Source organism: Globicephala melas, chromosome 11 (genome assembly GCF_963455315.2).
Source record: "Globicephala melas chromosome 11, mGloMel1.2, whole genome shotgun sequence".
NCBI classification, from domain to species: Eukaryota; Metazoa; Chordata; class Mammalia; order Artiodactyla; family Delphinidae; genus Globicephala; species Globicephala melas.
Window position 1 is genome coordinate 64636711 of NC_083324.2, and position 23475 is coordinate 64660185.

General features: G+C 49.9%; 1 protein-coding gene across 1 annotated transcript; it reads left to right on the forward strand.

Moving 5' to 3' along the window:
- The first annotated feature begins 274 nt into the window (after nucleotides 1–274).
- Nucleotides 275–22154, forward strand: DEF6 (DEF6 guanine nucleotide exchange factor). The gene is made up of 11 exons (XM_030870993.3): nucleotides 275–509; nucleotides 11577–11717; nucleotides 12368–12553; nucleotides 14557–14793; nucleotides 14883–15029; nucleotides 18241–18349; nucleotides 18537–18835; nucleotides 19915–20081; nucleotides 20202–20400; nucleotides 21365–21455; nucleotides 21626–22154. The coding sequence occupies exons 1-11, from the start codon at nucleotides 414–416 to the stop codon at nucleotides 21847–21849; spliced, it is 1896 nt and encodes a 631-aa protein (XP_030726853.1). The 5' UTR covers nucleotides 275–413; the 3' UTR covers nucleotides 21850–22154.
- Nucleotides 22155–23475: the final 1321 nt, after the last annotated feature.

The following is a 23475-nucleotide window of genomic DNA, read 5'->3' on the forward strand; positions in this document are numbered from 1 at the left end:
TCCTACCTGGTAAGTGTGGAATTGGTACAGGACCTGCCCCCTTTTATCTGACTCCAAAGTCGGGATGGGCTTGCTTTTCCCTCATCAAGCTGCCTCTGGGAGCCCAGAAGGCTCCAGGAGGCTCTGGGGCTGAGGAGGCCTCTAGAGGGCCTCACACCCAGGAAACCAGGCTGATCAGAGTTGGAGCTCTAGCTCCCCAGGGCTTGGACCCCAGTTCCCATGCGGGGAGTGGTGCCGCTGAGCACTGCAAGAGCAACAGGCTGGGTCCTGCCAGTGTGGGGAGCCCGCGAGAGCAGGCAGGTGGAGCTGTTGCTCTGCACCACGGCCCTTCTGCGGTCTCTGCAGCCGTTTGCATTTCCTGAAACCGGATCTTGGTGTCAGAGCCGCCCCTGGGCCGGGCGGGCGCCTCAGCCATGGCCCTGCGCAAGGAGCTGCTTAAGTCCGTCTGGTACGCTTTCACCGCGCTGGATGTGGAGAAGAGCGGCAAGGTCTCCAAGTCCCAGCTCAAGGTGAGGGGCACCTGGGGCGCGGGGGAGGCCGGCAGACACGTCTCATCAGCCCCTGCTGCCTGAAGCTAGACTTGAACCCTGTGCTCCTCCTGGGGCACCCAGCTAGCCAGGGACCCAGGAGGGGTGGGAGGGCCCGTGCTGGGGAACTGGGGCAACATGGCCTAGTGGATGCTGCTGCCCCCTGTCCAGAGGCCCCAGTGAGGTGTGTGCAGGGGCATCGCCCAGAGCCCTGGCCCCCAACTCTCGGGAGAGTAGAGGTGCCATCATGGGGTTCTGAGGGCCACAGGCCAAGCTGCATCCCAGACTCCGTGTGACGGGCACACGTCTCCCCAGAGTCAAGCTCGGGCACACACCCTACTCCTTCCTGCCGCTTCCTCCTGGCTTTGAAGAGAGACAGTTAGCTAGTGCTTGTCAGTCACTTCCTCTCGGAGCTGAGAGAGAGGGTTCAAGAGCCTCTCGCAGTCCCAAACCAGGCCAGCTCAGTCATCCTTCGCAGGAGAGCAGCTCCCCTGGACCTTGCCTCCCAGGTGGGACAGAGGTGGGAAGGGGCAAGGACTGAAGACCCCATTATACTGCTGCCTGGCTCACCACCCCCTTCACACCGTACACGCCAGGTTGAGAAACTTACCTTAGACCCTGAGAACTCGAGTAGGGAAGGGGTAGAATCTGAGCCCAGGAAGAGCCCCATCAGTGATTGCTCTGAAATTCATGCTTGGTCCTAGATAATTCCTGGGGGGCCGAAAAGTTTATCGCCTTCTTTCCTGTAGCCCCGCGTTAGTGCTGCCTTCACCCTAGTTAGTGGGGAAGAAACAAGGCCCTAGGCCATTGGAGCCAGGGAACGCGGGGAGTCAGGAGCAGGGTGGGCGTCAGCCCTCTGGGATCCGCCTTAGGGATTCATTCATTCACTCTACAAATATTTACTGAGCACCAGCTACGTGCCTGGCATGAGGCTAGGCCATAGTATCCTGGCATCTCCCCTGCCACCCACCCCCCACAGAGGAGGAGTGCAGTCTCAAGGAAACCTCCATTCTAATTGATCGAGCTAGGAGGTGCCTGGAAACCTGGGAGAGACGGATAGGACAGGTTAGGCATTGTACCCCACCCCTATTCCATCCCCCTACTTTTGAACTTGGACACGATGAACTTGGATGTCCCAAACTGGTCCTATCCCATAATCGACCCCTTAGCCAGACTTGTGAGCATCCAGTAAGTGACTCTTGGCTCCCCCAGGAAGGAGAGTCCACTACCACTCTTGATCATCTGAGAGAATCTCCCAACAGACAGGTTCTTCCTTACGTTCTACTTAAATTGTCTTATTGCAGGTTATGTAATCTAGTGAGGTCTTCAGTATAGACAGAGGAAAAGCAGATCATCCAAAATCTGTCCTTGTGGAAACTCCATGTCCTACATCCACCTCCCACTCTGCCCCTTTAACATCTTTCAGGAACAATCCCAACCTCCATGGTTTGTTGTCTCCAAGGTTCCATTTTCTACCACTCCATTACCTGTGGCCCTATGACACCTCCAGACTCTCTAAGCCTCTCATACATGGAAGATACAGCACTCCATGGCTCTCCGGTTCCTGGGCCAATCAGGCAGTAAGCCTTCTTAGTTTGAGCCTCTGTCTTGGCCTCTAACTGGGTGGATGCCTGTTCCCCACCCCCACAGGTTGAGTATTTGCAAGGAAGATCGCCTGGGGAGCTTGCATACTTGAACCATCTGCTGTCTTTGTACCGTCGCAGCTCACATTGAGCCCACTGCCAGCAGCCTCTGTGGTCCCACAGGATCAATGGTAGATTTCAGCCCACTTGACAGAAAACTTGTCCACTCTGGGAATCTGAGCTAGCAGTGGGAGCCTCAGGCCCAGCGGCCGGTGGGGCATAAATGGTAGGGCCCATGTCAGGAGAGGAAGATAAGGAAGGCAATTCTCCCTCAAGCCCATAGTGCTAGATACTGGAATGGGAGGAAGTAGTGATAGTGTTGGGGGTGGGGATGCCGGAAAGGCAAAAGAGCAACAGAGAAGTGGCCAGAAGGCAGAGGAAGAAGCAAATGAGATACAGACCTGCAGGGCAGGGCACACTCCTTCCACTGGAAGACTTGGTGAGAAGGGAAGAGATCTTGGGGTTAGCCCGTCCTTGCTAAAACTGCCTCTGGCCTTGGCGTCCTCAGTTGGGAAGAGGCAGGAGACCCGCACCAGCCCAGAGCAGGCTGTGTCTGTCTGCAACAGTCACCACTTCTCCCCTGATGTGTTGGTAGAAAGGCTGCCACCTGCTGTCCTGGGCAAAGCCGTGATGAGGCCAGAAGGAGGAGGAACAGCAAGTGCTCTGAGAAGTACCCCAAGGAGTCAGGATTGTTTTCTCTGAAGAAGAGAAGGCTTGCGGGAGAGATGAAATGAGTTTTCTTCTCTGAATTCTTTCTTTCTTTCTTTCTTTTTTTTTTTACGCGGGCCTCTCACTGCTGTGGCCTCTCCCGTTGCGGAGCACAGGCTCCGGACACGCAGCCTCAGCGGCCACGGCTCACGGGCCCAGCCGCTCCGCGGCAGGTGGGATCTTCCCGGACCGGGGCACGAACCTGTGTCCCCTGCATCGGCAGGCGGACTCTCAACCACTGCGCCACCAGGGAAGCCCCTTCTCTGAATTCTTATAGAAAGTACAATAGCCTTTGTCCAGGTGGGTTGAGAAAAATAAAAATAGATCAGTAAGAATGGCACTTCTGCCCAGAACGGAGTTAGGTTGAACACAAAGTTTCTCAGGACTGTGAGCTTTGGCAGGGTCCTCAGAATCTCCCTCTTTAAAGAGCTTTAGGAGTGAGTTCCCATCCTGACAGTGGGCTGCAGGGAGGCGAGCCTTGGGAATGATGGGTTTCCTAACGGCCATACCATCTTCCCTCTGGGAGCAGCTTTGGCTTTAGACTTCATGGATGATCAGCTAAGAATTTGGCTTCCTCACTCCCTGACTGCCAGGGCTGGGGAGAGGGGCCTGAGATTGGGCGCCTGGTTGGAGCAGTGTGTCTCAGTGGGGATCCTAGGAGGCTCACCACTTCCCCTTGACAGACAGGAGCAGGGGGAAGGCAGGGAGGGTGAACTAGGGCCTTCCCTACTTGGCTCTGTCAGGTCTCCCAGAGCCTCTCATTGGCACTCGGGGCAGTCCTGGGGCCCAGGGAGGGTCTCTTGCCCACCAAGAGCCTCTGAGCTTCGGGCTGTGTCTCCTCTGGAGAGGGACAACCACCTTCTCCTCGGTAGAGAAGAAGTTAATAACAACTCCAGTCTCAGAATCTGATGAATGGGGTCTTCAGCTTTGCCCCGACCCCTGCCTGCTGTTGGTCTCCTCAGTCTACAGTGTGGAGGAAGGGGAGGATGATTCAATGATGTGCAGAGCACTTGACTCAGAGCCATATAAGCTGAGGCCTATATTGCTCCCCAGTAGGGTGACCTTAGGCAAGTCACTGCCCATCTCTGAACCTCTGGTTTCTCATCTGTAAAGCCTGAGGGCTGAACTGGGGATCACCACGCTCTCTGGCTAGCCTCCGAAAATAAATTTTAACAAAGTACCTCAAATAGGTGAAATTGATCCTTGATGCAGCTTCTCCTCTCCCTTTTCTGAGCCTCTGTCTTTCCTTTGATGCTGACAGCCAACCCCTCCAAGCCCCTTCTTGGAGGCACACAGCAGGCACACAGCTAATCCAGAGATTCCCATCTTTTAAAATTCCTGGTGCTACTCCCTCATGATAGTTTTGCTTTAGTACCCCACTGGTTGAGAAAAATACATTCAGTGACTCTTAAAAAGGATCTATATATTTTAAAAGAATTACTTAGCACCTAGCTACGTTTAAAGACTATAGGCCATCTAAACGAGAGAGAGGAGAGAGAGAAAGAAAGAAAGAGAAAAGAAAGAAAGAAAGAAAGGAAGGAAGGAAGAAAGAAAGAAAAAGGAAGGAAGGAAGGAAGGAAGGGAAGGAAGGGAGAGGGGAGGGAGGGAGAAAGACTAAGGCCAGCTAGGAGAAAGAAATTAGTCATTCTTTTTGTAGTTAATGCTTGGTACTTTTATGGATTCCCATACCCTCTGTATCTGCGTCAACTCCTGAAGTCTGCGAACTACAGGACCATGGGCCTGGCGCCCATTGCATTGCTGCACTGGAGCTTTTAGGAAACTCCCAAGCCCCCAGGGGAGAACCACACCCCCAACATGCCTCCAGAGGAAACAGTGAATAAATGAAGCCTCTTAAAGGTCAATGGCTGCCAACCCAGAGGTCAGGGGCTGCTTGGGTGGGTGGGGAAGACAGAGAATCCTCTCTGGGGGAGCCCAAATGGCAGCTTGTGAAAACTACAGACACCTGGACCCCACCCTGGAAACTCTGAGTCAGTAGGTCTGGGCGGGCCCCAGCAGATTTCAGTTTCAACCAGCTCCCCAGGTGATTCTGATGCTTAACCTGAGCCAATGTAGCAGAGATCTAGCTAGGGCTTTAGAATCAGTCTTTGAGCAAGAGGACACTCCACCTCTCTGAGCCTTGGTTTCCTCCTCTGTAAAAGGAGGAGAATGAGAGCCCTGCCTCCAGGGCTAAGGATTGATTGAAATCGGCAGGTGAGTTCCGCAAGCCAGCCTCCACTCCTGCCATTTCCTTTCCAGCATGACCTTCCTCTGGTCACACTCTCTCCCCACCCCCGGCCCTTACCCGCACCCAGGCACAGGAAGCCTGGCAGTCTGAGGTCGGCTGAGCTCTCTGGGGAGAGGCCCTGAGCCCTGAGTGTCTAGAGCCTTTAATTCCTCTTTGTCCTGACACCTGATGGCTAACAGGGTCGGAGCCTCTCTGCCCTGGTCTCCTCAGATTCCCCTGGCAAAATGTCCAGGTGAGGAAGGTCTTAGAGGAGAGCGTGGGCCAGTGAACCAAAGAGAGGAACAGCTCAGATAACTGTGTGCTGCTGGGTGGCAGGTTCTATCCTGGGGTGGGAGGGAATTTGTACATCATCTCCTTGAACTCCATTTTTAGAAATGTGAAAACTGAGCCCCAGCGAGGTTCATGTGCTCAGAGAGATTCAGTCCACGTCCGTCTGACTTTTGTATTTTTCCTGCTTCTCCCCTTGAAGCACTTAGGTTCATTCAGTAGATATTTACTGAGTATCCATTATATGCCAGGTCCAGTGATACAGCAGTGGATAAAACAGACAAAAAAACGCACGCTTGTGTTGCTAACGTTCTAGTCAGAGAACACAGATGATAAAATAAGTGATACATGACATGGAGGAAAATAAAGCAGAAGATATCCCTATCCTTACTGTGGGGGGTAGAGGGGATAGGATTACAGATTTAAGTAAGGTGGTCAGAGAAGCCCTCCCTGAGAAGGTGACACCTAAGTAAAGATCAGAAGGAGGAGAGGGTGTGAGCCATGACCTGGGCGAAGAATGTTTCTGGTTGAAGGAATATCAAGGGCCAAGGCCCTGAGGCAAGAGTGTGCCTGGTGTGCTTGAGGAATGCAAAGGGGCCAGAGGGGCTGGAGAGAAGTGAGCAAGAGGGATGAGGTCAGAGAAGGTACAGAGTAAAATCTCTGGAAAGACTCTGAGATTTTACTCTGAGAACCTTGGGAAACCACTGCAGCATTTAAGTGAGACTTGAGGAGTTAGTCAAAAACATTGATTAACACAATGTGGGGGACACTGTGTTGAGCTCTGGAGTCAGGGTTGAGATTAGAGTCTTTGCTGCCCTCAAGGAATGTAGAACACCCAGAAATGCTCACACCAACAGGGAACAGCAAAAGAACATTATCACAGAGCAACTTAATAGCAGGGCACATTAATAACAGTGGTTAATGGCACCCTTTGTCTTTTAATCTCTATAGTTTAAAAATGTTGCCATGAAAACAATATATGCTCCTGGTTCCGAAGAATATAATTTTAAAGAAGTTGAAATTTACTAGAAAAGTAAAACATGTTTTACTGGTTAAAAAAATTGAAAGACAAAAATAGTGTTAAAGAATGTGAAATTGCCTCCCCTCCCTGGGGAAGAGTGGTAGGGTGATAGCTGTTAACAGTTTGCTGAGTCTTCTAAATTTTTTCTATGTACAAATAAACTTACTAGGTTGAACTATATGAAATTGCTGATGTTTGATTGTTTTGACCTACTAAAATAGCAGTTTAATATGGTTCAGCATAATCTTTGCACACATATTATTTTACAAATATTTCATTCTACAGCTTGCTTTTTTCCACCTGCCAGTATAGTATGCATATCTTTCCATGTCTGTTCATACAAATATAATAATAAAAATAGCTCACAACTTTTATTAAGCAATTTCTATTATTGCACTATGTACCCGGTGCTGTGCTAAGCTCTTCATTCTAAAACACCCTGTGGAGCAGGCGCCTTTTTTTCCTCAAAGAGGAGGAGACTAAGGTCTTGGAGAAGTTAAATCACCTGCCCATAAGTACACATGTGGCAGAAGTTAAATTTTCAACCACACACAGGTCTATGACTTGGTGTACCTGTCCCCTCTTTTTTTTTTTTTTTTTTTTTTGCGGTACGCGGGCCTCTCTCACTGTTGTGGCCTCTCCCGTTGCGGAGCACAGGCTCTGGACGCACAGGCTCAGCGGCCATGGCTCACGGGCCTAGCCACTCCGCGGCATGTGGGATCTTCCCGGACCGGGTCACAAACCCGTGTCCCCTGCATCGGCAGGCAGACTCTCAACCACTGTGCCACCAGGGAAGCCCACCTGTCCTCTCTTGAAGGAGCCTTGGGCTGTCTCCAGTGCCTCATTTATTCTCCGTTTCTTTCTTTCTTCTTTCTTTCTTTCTTTCTTTCTTTCTTTTTCTTTCTTTCTTTCTTTTTCTTTCTTTCTTTTTTCTTTCTTTCTTCCTTCCTTCCTTTCTTTCTTCCTTCCTACCTTCCTTCCTTTCTTTCCTTCCTTTCTTTCTCTCTTCCTTTCTTCCTCCCTTCCCTCCTTCCTACCTTCCTTCCTTTCTTCTTTCCTTCTTTCCTTCATTTCTTTCTCTCTTCCTTTCTTCCTCTCTTCCCTCCCTCCCTTCCTCCCTCCCTCCCTCCCTTCCTTCCTTCCTTCCTTCCTTTCACCATGCCGCGGCTTTCGAGATCTTAGTTCCAGGACCAGGAATCAGCCCGTGCCCCCCGCAGTGGAAGCGCAGAGCCCCAACCACTGGACTGCCAGGGAAGTTCCCAATGCCTTTTATTCTAAACTGTGCTTCAGTGAGCATTCTTGTACAGGTAACTGTTCTCTTGAGCATCTATAGGTTAGATGATTAAAATTGCTGGGGTCATGCCCAATTTTATTTTTGATACAGTCTTGCCCTCCAGAAAGACTACCAATTCACATCTCAACAGTGGGGCATTTGAGTTCCCATTTCTCCACAACCTCCTCAATACTTGATAGTATCAGTCTTTTGCATCTTTGCTAATTTGTTAGGTAAAAAATTGCACTTTCTATATGAGAAGGGAACTTATATTTGTTCTGTGCAGAGCTAACTCTCTCACTCTCTCTATATATATATCTCACTCCATCCTCACGGCCCCTATACGTGGTGGGTATTATCCCCTGTTTCACTGACAATGATACTGAGGCTCAGGGGGTGAAGGAGTTTATCCAAGGCCTCATAACTAGAAAGTGAAGGTTCCTGGCCTTCCATATCCCCCCGCACGCTTCACTGGAGTGTAGCCATTTGGCTGGGCTATGCAGGAAGCTTCCTCAAAGAGGTGCTTTAGGAGGCTTGAAGAAAGATAAAGACATGGGTAATTTGAAAAGAGGCCAGGAGGCAACAGGTAGAAATATGTGAAACTCTTAGAATAACACCTATCTCTTCAGAAGTGGGTATTTGTCTTGTGTTGGTCACCCTGGATTCTAAGTGCTAAGCATGGAGTGGTGGCACCTCTTAGAGTGTGGACTGGTATCCTATGACCACGGATGTATTAATCATGTATTCTCTGCATATAGGTGGTAGAAACCAAGCTCAAAATAACTTAAAGGAGATGTTATAGATTGACTCACATAACCAACAAAACTCCAAGCATAGTATTGGCTTCAGGCATGGCTGGATCTAGGTCCTCAAATGATGACTCTTTATACCTTGACTCTGCTTTTCTTCACTGATAGCTTTATTCTTAAGCAGGTACTTCCCACACAGGGACAAAAATGTCAGCTACCTCTATCTTCTAACAGCTTAACTCTTTCCATGTATACCCATGGGAAAGAGTACACCTCTTCTCCACTAGAGGAAGCAAAAATCCCAGGGATGATTCTCATTGGCCTAGATTTGGTCATGTGCATCCTTGAACCAAACACCACGACTCCAATGTGCCCGCCTCTGCAGCCAGGTAGGGTAGGGGTGCAAATGGCCAATACCACAGATATTGAAAATGGGGGAGAGTTACTTCTCAAAGGAAAATCAAGGCTCCATTACCAAAATAAGGGAGGGGGGCAGAGTTCATCAGGAAGAAACTTCAGATGTCCTTTAGAGCAAGAGTAGGCAAAACCAAAGATGGCACATGAGCTAATTTGAAGATCATGGGAATGAGCGTTGGGGTGGGGATCAGAGATGGCTGTCCAGAGGGAAAGGAGGGAAAAGAGATACACCAATCCCCTTGCTGGGCCCCCCCTACTTCCCACTTTGCTGAGTTGAACCTGAGGCCCAGGAGAACATTAGGAAGAAGTCTCAAACCCTTCTACCCCTCCTCTCACAAAGGAGAATAAAGAAATGAAGACTTGGTATACACGCCATCTCTAGGATGTTGCCAGCTTCTGCCTCAGAGGAGCTGATTCCAAGGTGGACTGCTGGTGGTGGAAGCAGCCCTTAAATACAGCATTTATTGACTGCCTTTGGTGTGCAGAAGAGGACATAGGTGCTGTGAGACATAAAGATGAACATAGACCTGGCCTCCAGAGTTCACTATATAGTTGGGGAATGAGGCTCAGGGTCAATATATATATATATATTTTTGTTATACATTTATTTATTTATTTTTGGTTGCATTGGGTCTTCATTGCTGCACGCGGGCTTTCTGTAGTTGTGGCGAGCGGGGGCTGCTCTTTGTTGCAGTGTGCAGGCGTTGCATTGCGGTGGCTTCTCTTGTTGTGGAGCACGGGCTCTAGGTGTGCAAGCTTCAGTTGTTATGGCTCGTGGGCTCTAGAGCACAGGCTCAGTAGTTGTGGCTCATGGGCTTAGTTGCTCCACAGCATGTGGGATCTTCCTGGACCAGGGTGCGAACCCATGTCCCCTGCATTGGCAGGTGGATTCTTAACCACTGCTCCATCAGGGAAGCCCCAGGGTCAATATTTTAATGGGGAAGCAGCCTTCAGAGCCGGGAACAACCAGTTGCAACCTCAACTCTGCCAGTTACTCTTAACCTGTCCAAGCCTCAGCATCTTCATCTGAAAAACAGAGATAATAATGTCTGTATATCATGGTTGCCGAGATTAGACGTGGGGTATAGAAAGCACCTCATACAGTGGCTGACACATACTAGGTGACAATTTTTAATCATTCACGCTGTCTGTGATAAGTGCTATAACAGAATTACCCCAAGACAATTTTATTTTTTTCCTGATCTCCTTGTTCAAGCTTCAACATCTTTGTTCTAATATCCTGGGTTTGTTAACCAACCCATTTCCCCTCTGTACTGTCATGGCCGCCATCCCTTTTAGCCTTGTCCTCCACATCCCACAGACCATTTTTCGTGGCCCTTCTTTGCTCCCTCTCCAGCTCCCTTCCATCTTTAGCAGGGCAGTGACTGGAACTGCACATGCCCTTCCTGGAGCAGACACACTGGACTCCAGGCACACAGCAGCCTGAGTCTTTGATGGTAGATGTCAGGCTTCTGCCCTTGAGCCTTGGGATCTGCAGAGCTGGATTTGGATCCTAGGCTCTTGCTCAGTGTGGGTCCTTGGGCAAGTTACTGAGTCGGTTGAGCCTCGGCGTCCTTGTCTGCACAAAGGGCACATACCTGCCTGACGAAGTGGCAAAGGGCATGGCCGCCTTGGTTTGAATCCCAGCTCTGCCAGTCCTGTGCCCTTGGGTGAGTTACTTAATGTCTCAGAGCCTAGGGTTTTTTTTCATCTGTGAAATGAGGATATAAACACTGGTTATGTGGGTTAAGTGAAGTATATGTAAAGTGCTGAGCACAGTGCCTGGTGCATAGCAAGTGTACAAGTTTTAGTTTTTTGGATTTTATTGAGGTATAATGTACATTTTAATTTCAGGTTTACAATGTAATGATCATATATATATATATATATATATATATATATATATATATAGTGAAATGATCACCACAGTGAGTCTAGTTAACATCTGTCACCATACATGGTTACACAAAATTTTTTTTCTTGTGATGAGAATTTTTAAGACCTACTCTCTTAGCTACTTTCAAAGATGCAATACAATATTGTTAATTATAGTTACCATGCTATATATTATATCTCCCCAGGACTTTTTTTTCAATATTTATTTATTGTATTCATTTATTTAGCTGCGCCGGGTCTTAGTTGCTGCACGTGGGATTTTCGTTGTGGCATGCAGGATCTTTAGTTGCGGCATGCGGGCTCTTTTAGTTGCAGCATGCGGGATCTAGTTCCCTGACCAGGGATCGAACCCGTGCCCCCTTCATTGGGAGCTCAGAGTCTTAACCACTGGACCACCAGGGAAGTCCCCTCATGACTTACCCGAAGTTTGTACCTTTTGAGCACCTTCACACATTTCACCTCCCCGCTCCACACCTCTTGCAACAGTCTGTTCTCTGTATCTGTGAACACCTTTTTTTCCCTTTTTAAAAAATTCTACATATAAGTGAGATCATATGGTATTTGTCTTTCTCGATCAGACTTATTTCACTTAACATAATGCCCTCAAGGTCCATCCATGTTGTCGCAAATGGCAAGATTTCATTCCTTTTTTAATGACTGAATAACATTCCATTGTGTCTATATATACAGAAGCTTTAGTTATGATTGAATTGAATAATGTATGCAGAAGACTCAGCCAGAATGGGGGTGGGGACAAGTGAGGAGGTGGGAGCCGCCCTTTGGCCCAGTTTTGGTTGGGGTTCAGGAAGGCAAACTGCCCTCTGTCTCAGGTGCTGTCCCACAACCTGTACACCGTCCTGCACATCCCTCACGACCCTGTGGCCCTGGAGGAGCACTTCCGAGATGATGACGATGGCCCTGTGTCCAGCCAGGGGTACATGCCCTACCTCAACAAGTACATCCTGGACAAGGTGGGGCCCCTCTAACCTCTCCCCACTTCCCAACCTGACCAGCACCCTAATACATTGCCACCCCAACTCCTCTCCCTATGAACCCCATTTCTGTCCCCTCTGTCCACCCCTGCTCTCCCATCTCCATCCTTCACCTCCCAGCCACTTGCGCCCTCCTGGCTCCCCTTAACTCGCTCTCAAGCTTCCTCCTCTCTATCCTAGCCTCCACCTTTCCGACGACCTTCCACCCCATCCCTGCCTAGCTTCCAGCTGTAACTTTTACAGAAGACTCTCCAGTTTCCCCCAAGTGCTGTCCCCCCTGCTTCTCCCAGCTGTCACTGTCTTCTCAGTTTCTCCTTGACTGTCCACTCCCTCCTGGGCTTCCCCTTCTTTCTCCCTGGGCTGAGGGACCTGAGTTTCTCTGTGTGCAGGGGACTTGGGGGCAGTGGTTGTGAGGGAGTGGTGGCAGTAGCAGGGCTGGGGGCTGGGGTCAGGCTGGTTGGTCAGCTAGTTACCTGATCATCAGCTCAGGGACTCCTCAAGTTAGAGCCCCAACATGGCAGTGTGGGGAGCAGGGGAATAGATGACCCTAAGAAGCCAGCTGGAGCCTAGTTGGGTGGTAGAGCAGGGACGGGGCAGCCTTCTCAGCTGACTTGCCGGCCTGGTGGCAGGTGGAGGAGGGGGCTTTCGTTAAGGAGCACTTTGATGAGCTGTGCTGGACCCTCACGGCCAAGAAGAACTATCAGGTGGATAGCAACGGGAACAGCATGCTCTCCAATCAGGATGCCTTCCGCCTCTGGTGCCTCTTCAACTTCCTGTCTGAGGACAAGTACCCTCTGATCATGGTTCCTGATGAGGTAAGCCCCAGGGACTTTATCACTTGGGGACAGACCTTAGCAGAACCATGAAGGAGGCCAAATTGCCTCCGTACTTTCCCACATCCCCTTTCTTCTTTATCTCCCCACCCTGGGACCTGTTCACACCCATCTGTCTCCAGATGCTTAGAAGTGTCCATATCAGAACAATTATGCCTTCTCCCAAGAGGTCAAAAACTACACTTCCTTCAAGGCTCTGCTAGCCCTCACAGTAGGAAAATGATCTGCAAATTCTATTTACACAGAGGTGTGAATGCCTGATACATGACTGGGCATTTAAAAATGAGAACATTTAAAATCAAATGGCAGGATTTTAGGCGCTGTGGCAACCTGAGAAGGATGCTATTATTAGGGGAATAGAGACCTTCCTGGGACATCTCTCCAGTTACTCCAAGTGTGCAACCAAGTCTGCCCCTGGTTTCAGATTTTCTCTTCCTGCCTTCTACAATATAGGAGAGAGCCAGGGCAGACTCCCCTCAGGGCCCCAGAGAAGGCATCCTGGGAGCAGAGACCTAGAATCTAGCCTCTACCTCCTTAACTCATGGGTGAAGCCAGGGCAGATGCCCCCCCTTTTCCAGTCACCCTGCACCCTCCCTCTACTCCCCCTCCTCTCTCCCCTGTCCATTCAGCCTTCTCCTGACCCTTTAGCCCTTTTGGTGGTTGCGAAGATACCAGGGCGAATTTAGGTCTTTAGAGTAGGGTACGTGGGGGAGAGATCCACCGTATTTACAAGAAGTCCTGGCACATCTAACTGCGCTCAGATTCGTGCCCTTGCCTCTGTTGAAGAGTGAGGGGTGTCCCGCCCCACTCTCAACAGAGACCCAGTAGCCCCCAGAGTGAAAGTCCTGGAGAGAGTTTCCCAAGGAGCTGCTGGGGCAGTCGAGGGACATGTGTCTATCTATACAGACACCTGGCTGGCTGGGCATCTTTGTCAGACTCCTGCCAGTCAGGATGAGTGGCCTCTCAGAGGTCAGAAAGCTGCTTGCTACTGTGATCAACATGCCGTGTGAACAAACTGCAGCAGGAGGTACCCCAACCACCACTTCCTGTTCCTCTGTAACAGGTTTCCTGTCCCTGCTCTGCTTACTCCACCTCCAATCCCCTTGCCCTCCCATAGGGGAAGGATCCCTAAGGTTGGGGCTTGGGGCTTGGAATAAGGACTCATGGGATGCGGATCTGAATTGAGTTCTGGCTGCTACCAACTTGCTGTATGATTCAGAGCAAGTCACTTCCCCCCACCCCCCGCACTTTTTTTTTTTGAAAGGAATTCCTTTATTTTTTATTATCATTTTTTATTTATTTATTTTATTTTTTATTTTTGGCTGTGTTGTTGGGTCTTCGTTTCTGCGCAAGGGCTTTCTCCAGTTGCGGCAAGCGGGGGCCACTCTTCATCGCAGTGCGCAGGCCTCTCACTATCGCGGCCTCTCTTGTTGCAGAGCACAGGCTCCAGACGCGCAGGCTCAGTAGTTGTGGCTCACAGGCCTAGTTGCTCTGCGGCATGTGGGATCCTCCCAGACCAGGGCTCGAACCCGTGTCCCCTGCATTGGCAAGCAGACTCTCAACCACTGCGCCACCAGGGAAGGCCCCCTTCCCCTTTGAGCCTCAGTTTTGTCATCTGCAAAGTGAGGATATTGGATGAGAGGGCCCTTGTTCCCCTGTTGACATTTTCTATGACTTGCTATCTCGGCCTGGCCCCTGGCCCCCTCAGCTCCCACCTCACCCTGCCCTTAATTCAAGGCAGGAAGGAGTGAGACTGGAGCTTGGGGAGGGGATGCCTGAATTGAAGTTGGAGCTCCAGGATTCCCTCCTAAATCTCTACTCAGGTGTCCTCCAGCGTTTAGTTGTTTTGTCCTCTGACCCTACCCCACCGTCCTGTCCCTGGTCACTTCTGCCCAGGCCCCGGGCGCCTGATGGGAGCGCCCCCTGGTGTTGGCACCAGCGCCACAGCCTGCTGCAGCCACCAAGCCTTCCCTCCCCCGCTCCAGGTGGAATACCTGCTGAAGAAGGTGCTCAGCAGCATGAGCTTGGAGGTGGGCTTGGGTGAGCTGGAGGAGCTGCTGGCCCAGGAGGCCCAGGCAGCCCAGAGCACCAGTGGGCTCAGCGTCTGGCAGTTCCTGGAGCTCTTCAACTCAGGCCGCTGTCTGCGAGGCGTGGGGCGAGACACCCTCAGCATGGCCATCCACGAGGTCTACCAGGAACTCATCCAAGACGTCCTGAAGCAGGTCAGGCCAGGCTGGGAACTAGGGGAGGACCCCGAGGAGGGTGAAGGTGGGGGGGGCAGTGATGCCTCTGACTTTGCTCTGGCTGGCAGGGCTACCTGTGGAAGCGAGGGCACCTGAGGAGGAACTGGGCAGAACGCTGGTTCCAGCTGCAGCCCAGCTGCCTCTGCTATTTCGGGAGTGAAGAGTGCAAGGAGAAAAGGGGTACAATCCTGCTGGATGCGCAGTGCTGCGTGGAGGTGAGGGGGACAGTTGAGGGGGTAAAGCACATCTCAAGGCTCAGAGGGGCTCCAGTGCAGTGTGAAGGCAAGAGGGTCAGGAGGAGGGTAAATGGGAAAAGCCACAGTGACAAATTCCCGCTTAGATGAGTGCAACCCAAATACAGCTGACCCTTGAACAACACAAGTTGGAACTTATATGTGAATTTTTTTCAATAAATACATTCAGGAGTACAGCCAGCACCATCAGCAGTTGGTTGAATTTGCAGATGTGGAACCAGGATACTGAGGGCTGACTTTAAAGTTATATGTGGATTTTTGACTGGGCAGAGGTTTGGCACCCCTAACCCCTGCATTGTTCAAGGCTCAGTTGCATACCTGGGTACCTCAAGGCTATTCTCAGCCATGGCAGCAATTTTTTTTTTCTTTTAGAAAAGTAACACACTTTATTTTTTCTTCCAGTTTTATTGAGCTATAATTGACATACAGCACTGTATAAGCTTGAGGTGTACAGCATAATAATTTGACTTACATACATCATAAAGCGATAAGCACATAAGTTTAGTGAACATCCCTCATCTCATATAGATACAAAATTAAATAGAAAAAAATTATCTTGTGATGAGAACTCTTAGGATTTATTCTCTCAGCAACTTTCCTATATAACATACAGCAGTGTTAATTTATCATGTTGTACGTTACATCCCTAGTACTTATATCTGGAAGTTTGTACCTTTTTTTCTTTTTTAAAATTTATTTTATTTATTTTTTGGCTGCGTTGCGTCTTCATTGCTGCGCGCAGGCTTTCTCTAGTTGCGGCAAGCGGGGGCTACTCTTCGTTGTGGTGCACGGGCTTCTCATTGCAGTGGCTTCTCTTGTTGTGGAGCACGGGCTCTAGGGCGTGTGGACTTCAGTACTTGTGGCACACAGGCTCAGTAGTTGTGGCTCGCAGGCTCTAGAGCGCAGGCTCAGTAGTTGTGGCGCATGGGCTTAGTTGCTCCACGGCATGTGGGATCTTCCCGGACCAGGGCTCAAACCCGTGTCCCCTGCATTGGCAGGCGGATTCTTAACCACTGTGCCACCAGGGAAGCCCTGGAAGTTTGTGCCTTTTGATGACCTTCCCTCCTTCCCTCTATCCCCGCAACAACCTCCCTCCCCACCTCTGGTAACAACAAATCTGATCTCTTTTTCTATGGATTTGTTTGTTTGTTTTTGAAGTATAATTGACCTACAATACTGTGTTAGTTCCTGTTACACAATGTAATGGTTCGGTATTTCTATATATTTCAAACTGACCTCCACAATAGGTCTAGTTATGATAGGTCACCATACAAAGATAACTATGTAATCATAGTTATTGACTATATTCCCCACACTATTCATTTTACACCCATGACTCACTTATTTTGCAACTGGAAATTTGTACCTCTTAATCTTCCTCAACTTCTTCCTTCCTCTCACTACGCCCCCTACCCTCTGGCAAACACATCTGTTTGTTCTCTGTATCTATAACTCTGTTTATGTTTTGTTATGTTTGTTTATTTGTTTTGTCTGTTTTAGATTCCATATGTCAGCACTTTTTTAAAAAAAAAACCAAACTGCAAATCAAATACTAAAGTCATTGGTGAATAATGTGGACTTTGCTAAAGATTTCAGAGGAGCGGCTTATGTCTCACTCTACCCAGCAAAAAATTCCTCTAAAGTTCTTTCTCCTTCACCCAAATTCCATTCCCTTTGGCAACTCTATACCTCCCTATTCTTTCTCCCTTCCCATCCCTTTTCCTCCCTTGACTCTGTCCATTATTTTAGAGGCTTAAAACAACAATTTTAAAAACTGTAGTGAAAAAATATACATAACATGAAATTTGCCATTTTAACCATTTTGTGTTACAATTCAGTAGCATTAAGTACATTCACATGTAACCATCCCAATTATCTATTTCCAAAACTTTTTTATCATCCCAAACAGAAACTCTGTACCCATTAAGCAATAACTCATCCGTCCTTCCCTCAAGCCCCTGGTAACCTCTATTCTGCTTTCTATCTCCATGAATTTGCCTGTTCTAGGTGCCTCATATAAGTGGAATCATATAATATTTGTCCTTTTATGTCTGGCTTCTTTCACTTAGCATCATGTTCTCAAGCATGTTGTGGCATGAATCAGGACTTCATTCCTTTTTATGGCTGAATAATATTCCATTGTAAGGATGTACCACATTTTGTTTATCCATTCTTTGAGGATATTGGGTTGTTTCCATCTTTTTGCTATTGTGAATAATGCTATTATGAACATCCAGGTTCAAGTTTCTGGGTGGATATATTTTTTTTCTCAGGGTACATACCTAGGAGTAGAGTTGTTGAACCATACATTAATTCTATGTTTAATTTTTGAGGAACAGCCAGACTTTTCTACAGTGGCTGCACCATCTTCCATTCTTACCAGCAGTGTATGAAAGTTCCAATGTATCACCAACACTTTTTATTTTACCTTAAAAAATGTTATTATTATAGTCATCCTAGGCTCTATCCATTTTTGTCACATAGGGAAACAGCTGTCATTGTGGAAACAGCCCAGATCTAGGCAGAACTCCAGCTCCACCACTAATAGGCAGTGTGAATTGGGCAAGTTCCTGGACCTCTTAGAGCCTCAGTTTCTTTCTCTGTAAAGTGGAGCTAATAATCCATGCCTGGTACAGACTCTAGAACACATGAAGCTCAGTAGGTGATAGCTATTATTTTCCACTAGAATGTTAACTTAGGGAAGGCAGGGATTTGGTCTGTTAGGCACATCTCAGTATCCCAAATGCCCAGAGCAATGAGTGGCACTCAGTAGACACTACAAAATATCTGTGGAATGAATGAATGGAGAACTTTCTCAACAGGCAGGGCTTTGTGGAAATGAACGGTCTCGATAGTGAGGACCCTGTCATGGGAGATGTTCCAGCGTGATCTGCATAAACACTGAGTGATCCCTCTGTGCTAGGCCCCATGGAGAGATACCAAGAGAACAGTCCCACCTTCAAAGAGCAAAGGATACGCAGCTGTGGGCACACAAGTATCCCCATAACTAACCTTCAAACCGGGCCACGCAGGCTCCTGTCAGAGTGGGAGGGGTGCCCGGGGAGGATGGTCAGCCAGCGGGGGTAGGGGCTGGAGCTGCAGCACCCCTGGGGCAGGTGTGGCCCTGACTCCAGTGAAGCCAGCCTGTCTGGGACCGTCCACCCTCTCCCAGGTGTTGCCCGACCGAGAAGGGAAGCGCTGCATGTTCTGTGTGAAGACTGCCTCCCGCACGTACGAGATGAGCGCCTCAGACACGCGCCAGCGCCAGGAATGGACGGCTGGTGAGTGCTCGCTGGGTGGCCTGGACCTGGCTGGCCCTCAGTCGCCTCACCTGTGAAAGGGGGTGACAGCACTTTGCCCAGCGGGAGGCTGGGCACGGGACACGGGCAACTCCTAAGGCCCCTTTCTGGCGGTGGGTCACCTCGAGGCTGCCCTGCCCCCGGCCAGCCCCTCCCGCTCCCTCCGCAGCCATCCAGACGGCGATCCGACTGCAGGCCGAGGGGAAGATGTCGCTGCACAAGGACCTGAAGCAGAAGCGGCGCGAGCAGCGGGAGCAGCGGGAGAGGCGCCGGGCGGCCAAGGAGGAGGAGGTGCTGCGGCTGCAGCAGCTACAGGAGGAGAAGGAGCGGAAGCTGCAGGAGCTGGAGCTGCTGCAGGAGGCGCAGCGGCAGGCCGAGCGCCTGCTGCAGGAAGAGGAGGAGCGGCGCCGCAGCCAGCACCGCGAGCTGCAACAGGCGCTCGAGGGCCAGCTGCGCGAGGCTGAGCAGGTGGGGCAGCACAGCGCAGGAGGCGGTGGGCTGAGGGGTGTGGTGCGGTCAGGCCTGGGAGCTGAGCACTGGGGGCGGGGCCTGGGGCGGACCCTTGGTCGAGGGCGGAGCCACGCATTGAGGAATGCAAGTGGAGGCGGGGCTTGTCTTGAGGGGTTTTGGGAACAGAGCCTGTGGGCTTGAAGGATGGGTATGGGACGGGGACTGTGCCAGGAACAGGGCCTGTGGGATAAGGAACCTGGCCGAGGGATGGCTTGAGAGGAGAGATGGTAAGGGGGCGGGGCCTGAGCCTACGAAATGGGAGGGTCGGACCTGAGTGCTAGGTGTAGAGTGGGACCTGGCTCAGAAACCTTGGCTGGGGGCGGGACTTGGACAGAGGAGCTGCTAAAGACGGTGTGAGTGGGGATGAGTTTGGACCAAGGCTGGACTAGGTTGGACTAGACTTGATCTGAGTTTATAATGAAACCATTTTGGGGAATGCAGGATGGGAGGAAGGCAGGATGAATGTGGAGGTGGACTAAGCGTGTAGAGGCAATTAGATTTAGGATTTAAGAGATCTAGATCTGGAGTCAGACACTGTGGATTCAATCCCAGCTCTGCCTCTTAGGAACCGTGTGATCCCAGGCAAGTTACTCAGCCTTTCTGTGCCTCAGTTACCTGTGACATGTTGATGCCAATAGAACTTGGCTTATAGAGGTATGGAAAGGAGGATCAACTAAGGAAACACTTTGAGTTATAATTGTTATAACAATTATAATTATTGTCATTCCCTTCCAAGCACTACCCTAATTATAATTATAAAACGTTATATTATAATGTATAATAATAACTATTAAGGCTGGTGCTAAAAAGGGGATGACTTGAGCCCCTTTCCCCCATGTAGTTCACTGACCATTATCTGAATTAGTCAGGCTTGCAAAGGGGATCAGATCAGGAAACGCTGACATGAAGGAACTCCCCAGACCCTCACCCAGAGATAAGTAGTTGGGCTGGCCTAGCAAAGCCCTGGGGAAAGGAGCAGCATACCTGCTGCCTCTCTCCCCCATGCCCCCATTGACCTGGCTCCATTTCCCGAGCAGGCAAGGGCCTCCATGCAGGCTGAGATGGAGCTGAAGAAGGAGGAGGCTGCCCGGCAGCGGCAGCGCATCGAGGAGCTAGAGGAGATGCAGCAGAGGCTTCAGGAGGCCCTGCAACTGGAGGTGAAAGCTCGGCAAGACGAGGAGGCCGTGCGCCTAGCCCAGACCAGGTAGAACTGAGGGGCCCCTTCTGCTTCCCCTCCCTGACTTCCCGACCCCAACCCCGCCCCACTTGCCGAGCACCTGCGAGGTGCCTTGGCTCTGGAGGTGACACAGTGGATGCCTGGCAGACTGCTGGAGGAGGAGGAGGAGAAATTGAAGCAGCTGCTGCAGCTGAAGGAGGAGCAGGAGCGCTATATTGAGCGAGCACAGCAGGAGAAGCAGGAGCTGCAGCAGGAGATGGCCCTGCAGAGCCGCTCCCTGCAGCAGGCCCAGCAGCAATTGGAGGAGGTGCGACAGAACCGGCAGAGAGCCGACGAAGATGTGGAGGTGAGGCCTGGGGTGGAGCAGTTTGGAGGCTGCCAGGTGAACGAGGGTGAGCGTGTTAACGCACAGGCTCTGGAACCTTCCCTCAAGCTCTATCCCTCAGGCTCCATCATTGCCTGGCCGTGTGACCTCTGACAAGTTGTCTAACCTCTCTGAGTTCCAAGTCCCTTATCTGAGAAAGGAGACTGATAATAGCATTGCTATGAAGATTAAATGAGATAACACGTGAAATTAAGTATGTAGTAAGCACTGAAGAAACCTTAGCTATGACTTTTATCATTGTTATTAATCTGGGCAAAAATTTTTCCTCCTACTCTTCCAGCCCCTACTTTGCTGTCCCTGTACTTTGGCTCCATTCTTTGGAGCCTGAATCTCCATAGAAGACTTTTTTTTTTAACTTTTGATGTTTTGTTTTTATTAATATTGATTATTTTATTTTGCTTTGTTGGCCTACATGGTCATTGTAAAAAATTCAAACATAGAAATAAGTATCAAAGAAAGGGAAAGTTCCTCTATGATTCCCCACCCCACAACCGCTGCTAATGGCTGAGTGAACACTGGAGCAGAGGCTTTTGCATTAGGTCTTGGGAAGGTGGTGTAATGCAGTGGTTCAGAGCTCCGTGTATGTCCCTGGGCAAGGCACTTAACCTCTTTTGAATTTGTTTGCTATTAACTTCTGCTCTGGAAGTTAAATAAGATATTAGTACATCTTAGCTGCTTAATAAGTGGAAACTATGGTTATTTCTGACCCTTTGAGGGCCTGTGAGTCCCCTGAAATTCGACGCCAACTCATTATGAGTTGAGTTCTTAATGATTTCATAACTCTTTATGAACATACATGAGTTTTTCTGGGGAGATGATCAATAGCCTTTGTCAGATCCTAAGGGGCATGTGAACCTGAAAAGGTCAAGACTCTCTGTCTTGGAGGGTGGCTCTGACCCACTCCTCCCTGGTCCTGCCTGCACAGGCTGCACAGCGGAAGTTGCGCCAGGCCAGCACGAACGTGAAACACTGGAATGTCCAGATGAACCGGCTCATGCATCCAATAGAACCTGGAGGTGAGGAGGGTTAGACCCTGGAGCTTTCCCTGGAGCGGGGATGGAGAAGGGAGGGTGGAAGGGATACCCCCAGATCTACCGAGCCAGCACAGGACTGCAGGTCAGCGGGTTCTCCTCTCCCCCTTTGCATGCACCTTGCTCCTTCCTCATACCTGCCTTTTTTCTGCTAGACAAGCGTCCCACCACCAGCAGCTCCTTCACAGGCTTCCAGGCCCCTCAACTTGCCCGCCACGACTCCTCCCTAAAACGCCTGACTCACCGGGGATCCCACGGCAGCAAGACCCCCTCACCCAGCAGCAATGAGCAGCAGAAGTCCCTCAATTGTGGGGAAGAGGCGCCCATCTCAGCTTCTGCCCCTCAGGAAGATAAAGTGGACCCAGCACCAGAAAACTAACCTCTACTAGCCTCTTTACCCCAACCTCATGCCTACTAGGACCTGGCCACAGCTGGCCTGTGGGTGACACCAGCCTCTGCAGAAGAAGGAGCTACAGTCCTGGTGCCAAGGGCCCAGGCCCTCCAACCACGAAACAGTCCAGAATGGAACCTGGTTCATCTTTTTGCACCAGCCCCAGGCCCCAGACCACTGAGGCTGTCAGGGATGTTAATCCTTGAGAACTCGACCCTGTGCCTTAACCCAAAGGACTCTATGCCCTAGGCTGGGAAAGAGAGTCAACAAGCAAGCCAGGGGCCATCTGTCCCCAGACTGCCACCAAGTTGTGGAGGCACATTTCCAAATAAAATCAGCTCTTGGGATAAATTATGCATCAGGTCTATAGTCTGTCTCTTCTACCATTTTCTCTCTTCTTCCCTCAAGTCCAGTTATATGTCCCAGAAAGAGTAAGGTATAATGCAGTGGCTAGGAAAGTACACTCTGCCACTTTCCAACTGGGTGACTTTGGTCAAGCTTCTTCACCTCTCTGTGCTTCAGTTCCCATGTTGGCAAAATAGGGATAGTATAGTACCTACCTTACAGGGTTGTTCTGAGGATTAAGTGTTCAGCACGTGAGCAAGCACTATTATTGGTATCACCCCAAAGTGTTTATTGAATGTATATTCTATGCCTTGCAATTTCCCAGTTTATTTAATTCTCATGGCAATGCTGAGAGGTGGATATTATTATTCTCATTTTACATGTGTGGAAATTGAGGCTCAGAGAAGTCAGGTAACTTGCCCAAATCGTTTCAAACTTGCTTCTCTTCCCATATTGTCTGACTTACCTACCTTGTTACCTAAGACAGAGATCTGGGAATCTAGGATGACTTGCTCCCTCCCTGCCATCCCCCTCATGAAAAACCCATCATTAAATCCAATAGATTCTCTCTCCTTCATGCTCTCATATCTACTGCTCAATCTCTATCCCCATGGCTCCTGCCAAAATTTTATCCTCCACCTGCATGCTCACCTTTGACTCCTTCTCCATCTTGCCCCATATCTAATCAGTCTCCAACTCCAACGGATTGGATTTTCTTGGTCACTCTCAAATCCACCCCCTTGGGGCCATGTCTCATGGCTACTGCCTTACTCTGGCCCTTGTCACCTCCCAATTGGACTAGAGCAGTAACCAAGTCTCCTTGCTAACCCTTCTCCCCACAGCTACCTGGATAGGCTTTTTTTTTTTTTTTTTTTTTTTTTGCGGTATGCGGGCCTCTCACTATTGTGGCCTCTCCCGTTGCAGAGCACAGGCTCCAGACGCGCAGGCTCAGCGGCCATGGCTCACGGCCCCAGCTGCTCCGCAGCATGTGGGATCTTCCCGGACCGGGACACGAACCCATGTCCCCTGCATCGGCAGGTGGACTCTCAACCACTGCACCACCAGGGAAGCCCTAGATAGGCTTTTTTTTTTTTTTTAATATTTATTTATTTGGCTCTGGGTCTTAGTTGTGGCACTCAGGATCTTCGCTGGGCCATGAGAGATCTTCAGTTGCAGCATGCAGGATCTTTTAGTTTGGCATGAAGGATCAAACCCGGGCCCTCCTGCATTGAGAGAGCAGAGTCTTAACCACTGGACCACCAGGAGAGT

Coding starts and splice junctions, on each gene's coding strand:
- DEF6 (XM_030870993.3), top strand. CDS start 414: ATGGCCCTGCGCAAGGAGCTGCTTAAGTCCGTCTGGTACGCTTTCACC. Junction 18,350..18,536: donor GCGCCAGGAATGGACGGCTG/GTGAGTGCTCGC, acceptor CTCCCTCCGCAG/CCATCCAGACGGCGATCCGA. Junction 18,836..19,914: donor AGCTGCGCGAGGCTGAGCAG/GTGGGGCAGCAC, acceptor TTTCCCGAGCAG/GCAAGGGCCTCCATGCAGGC.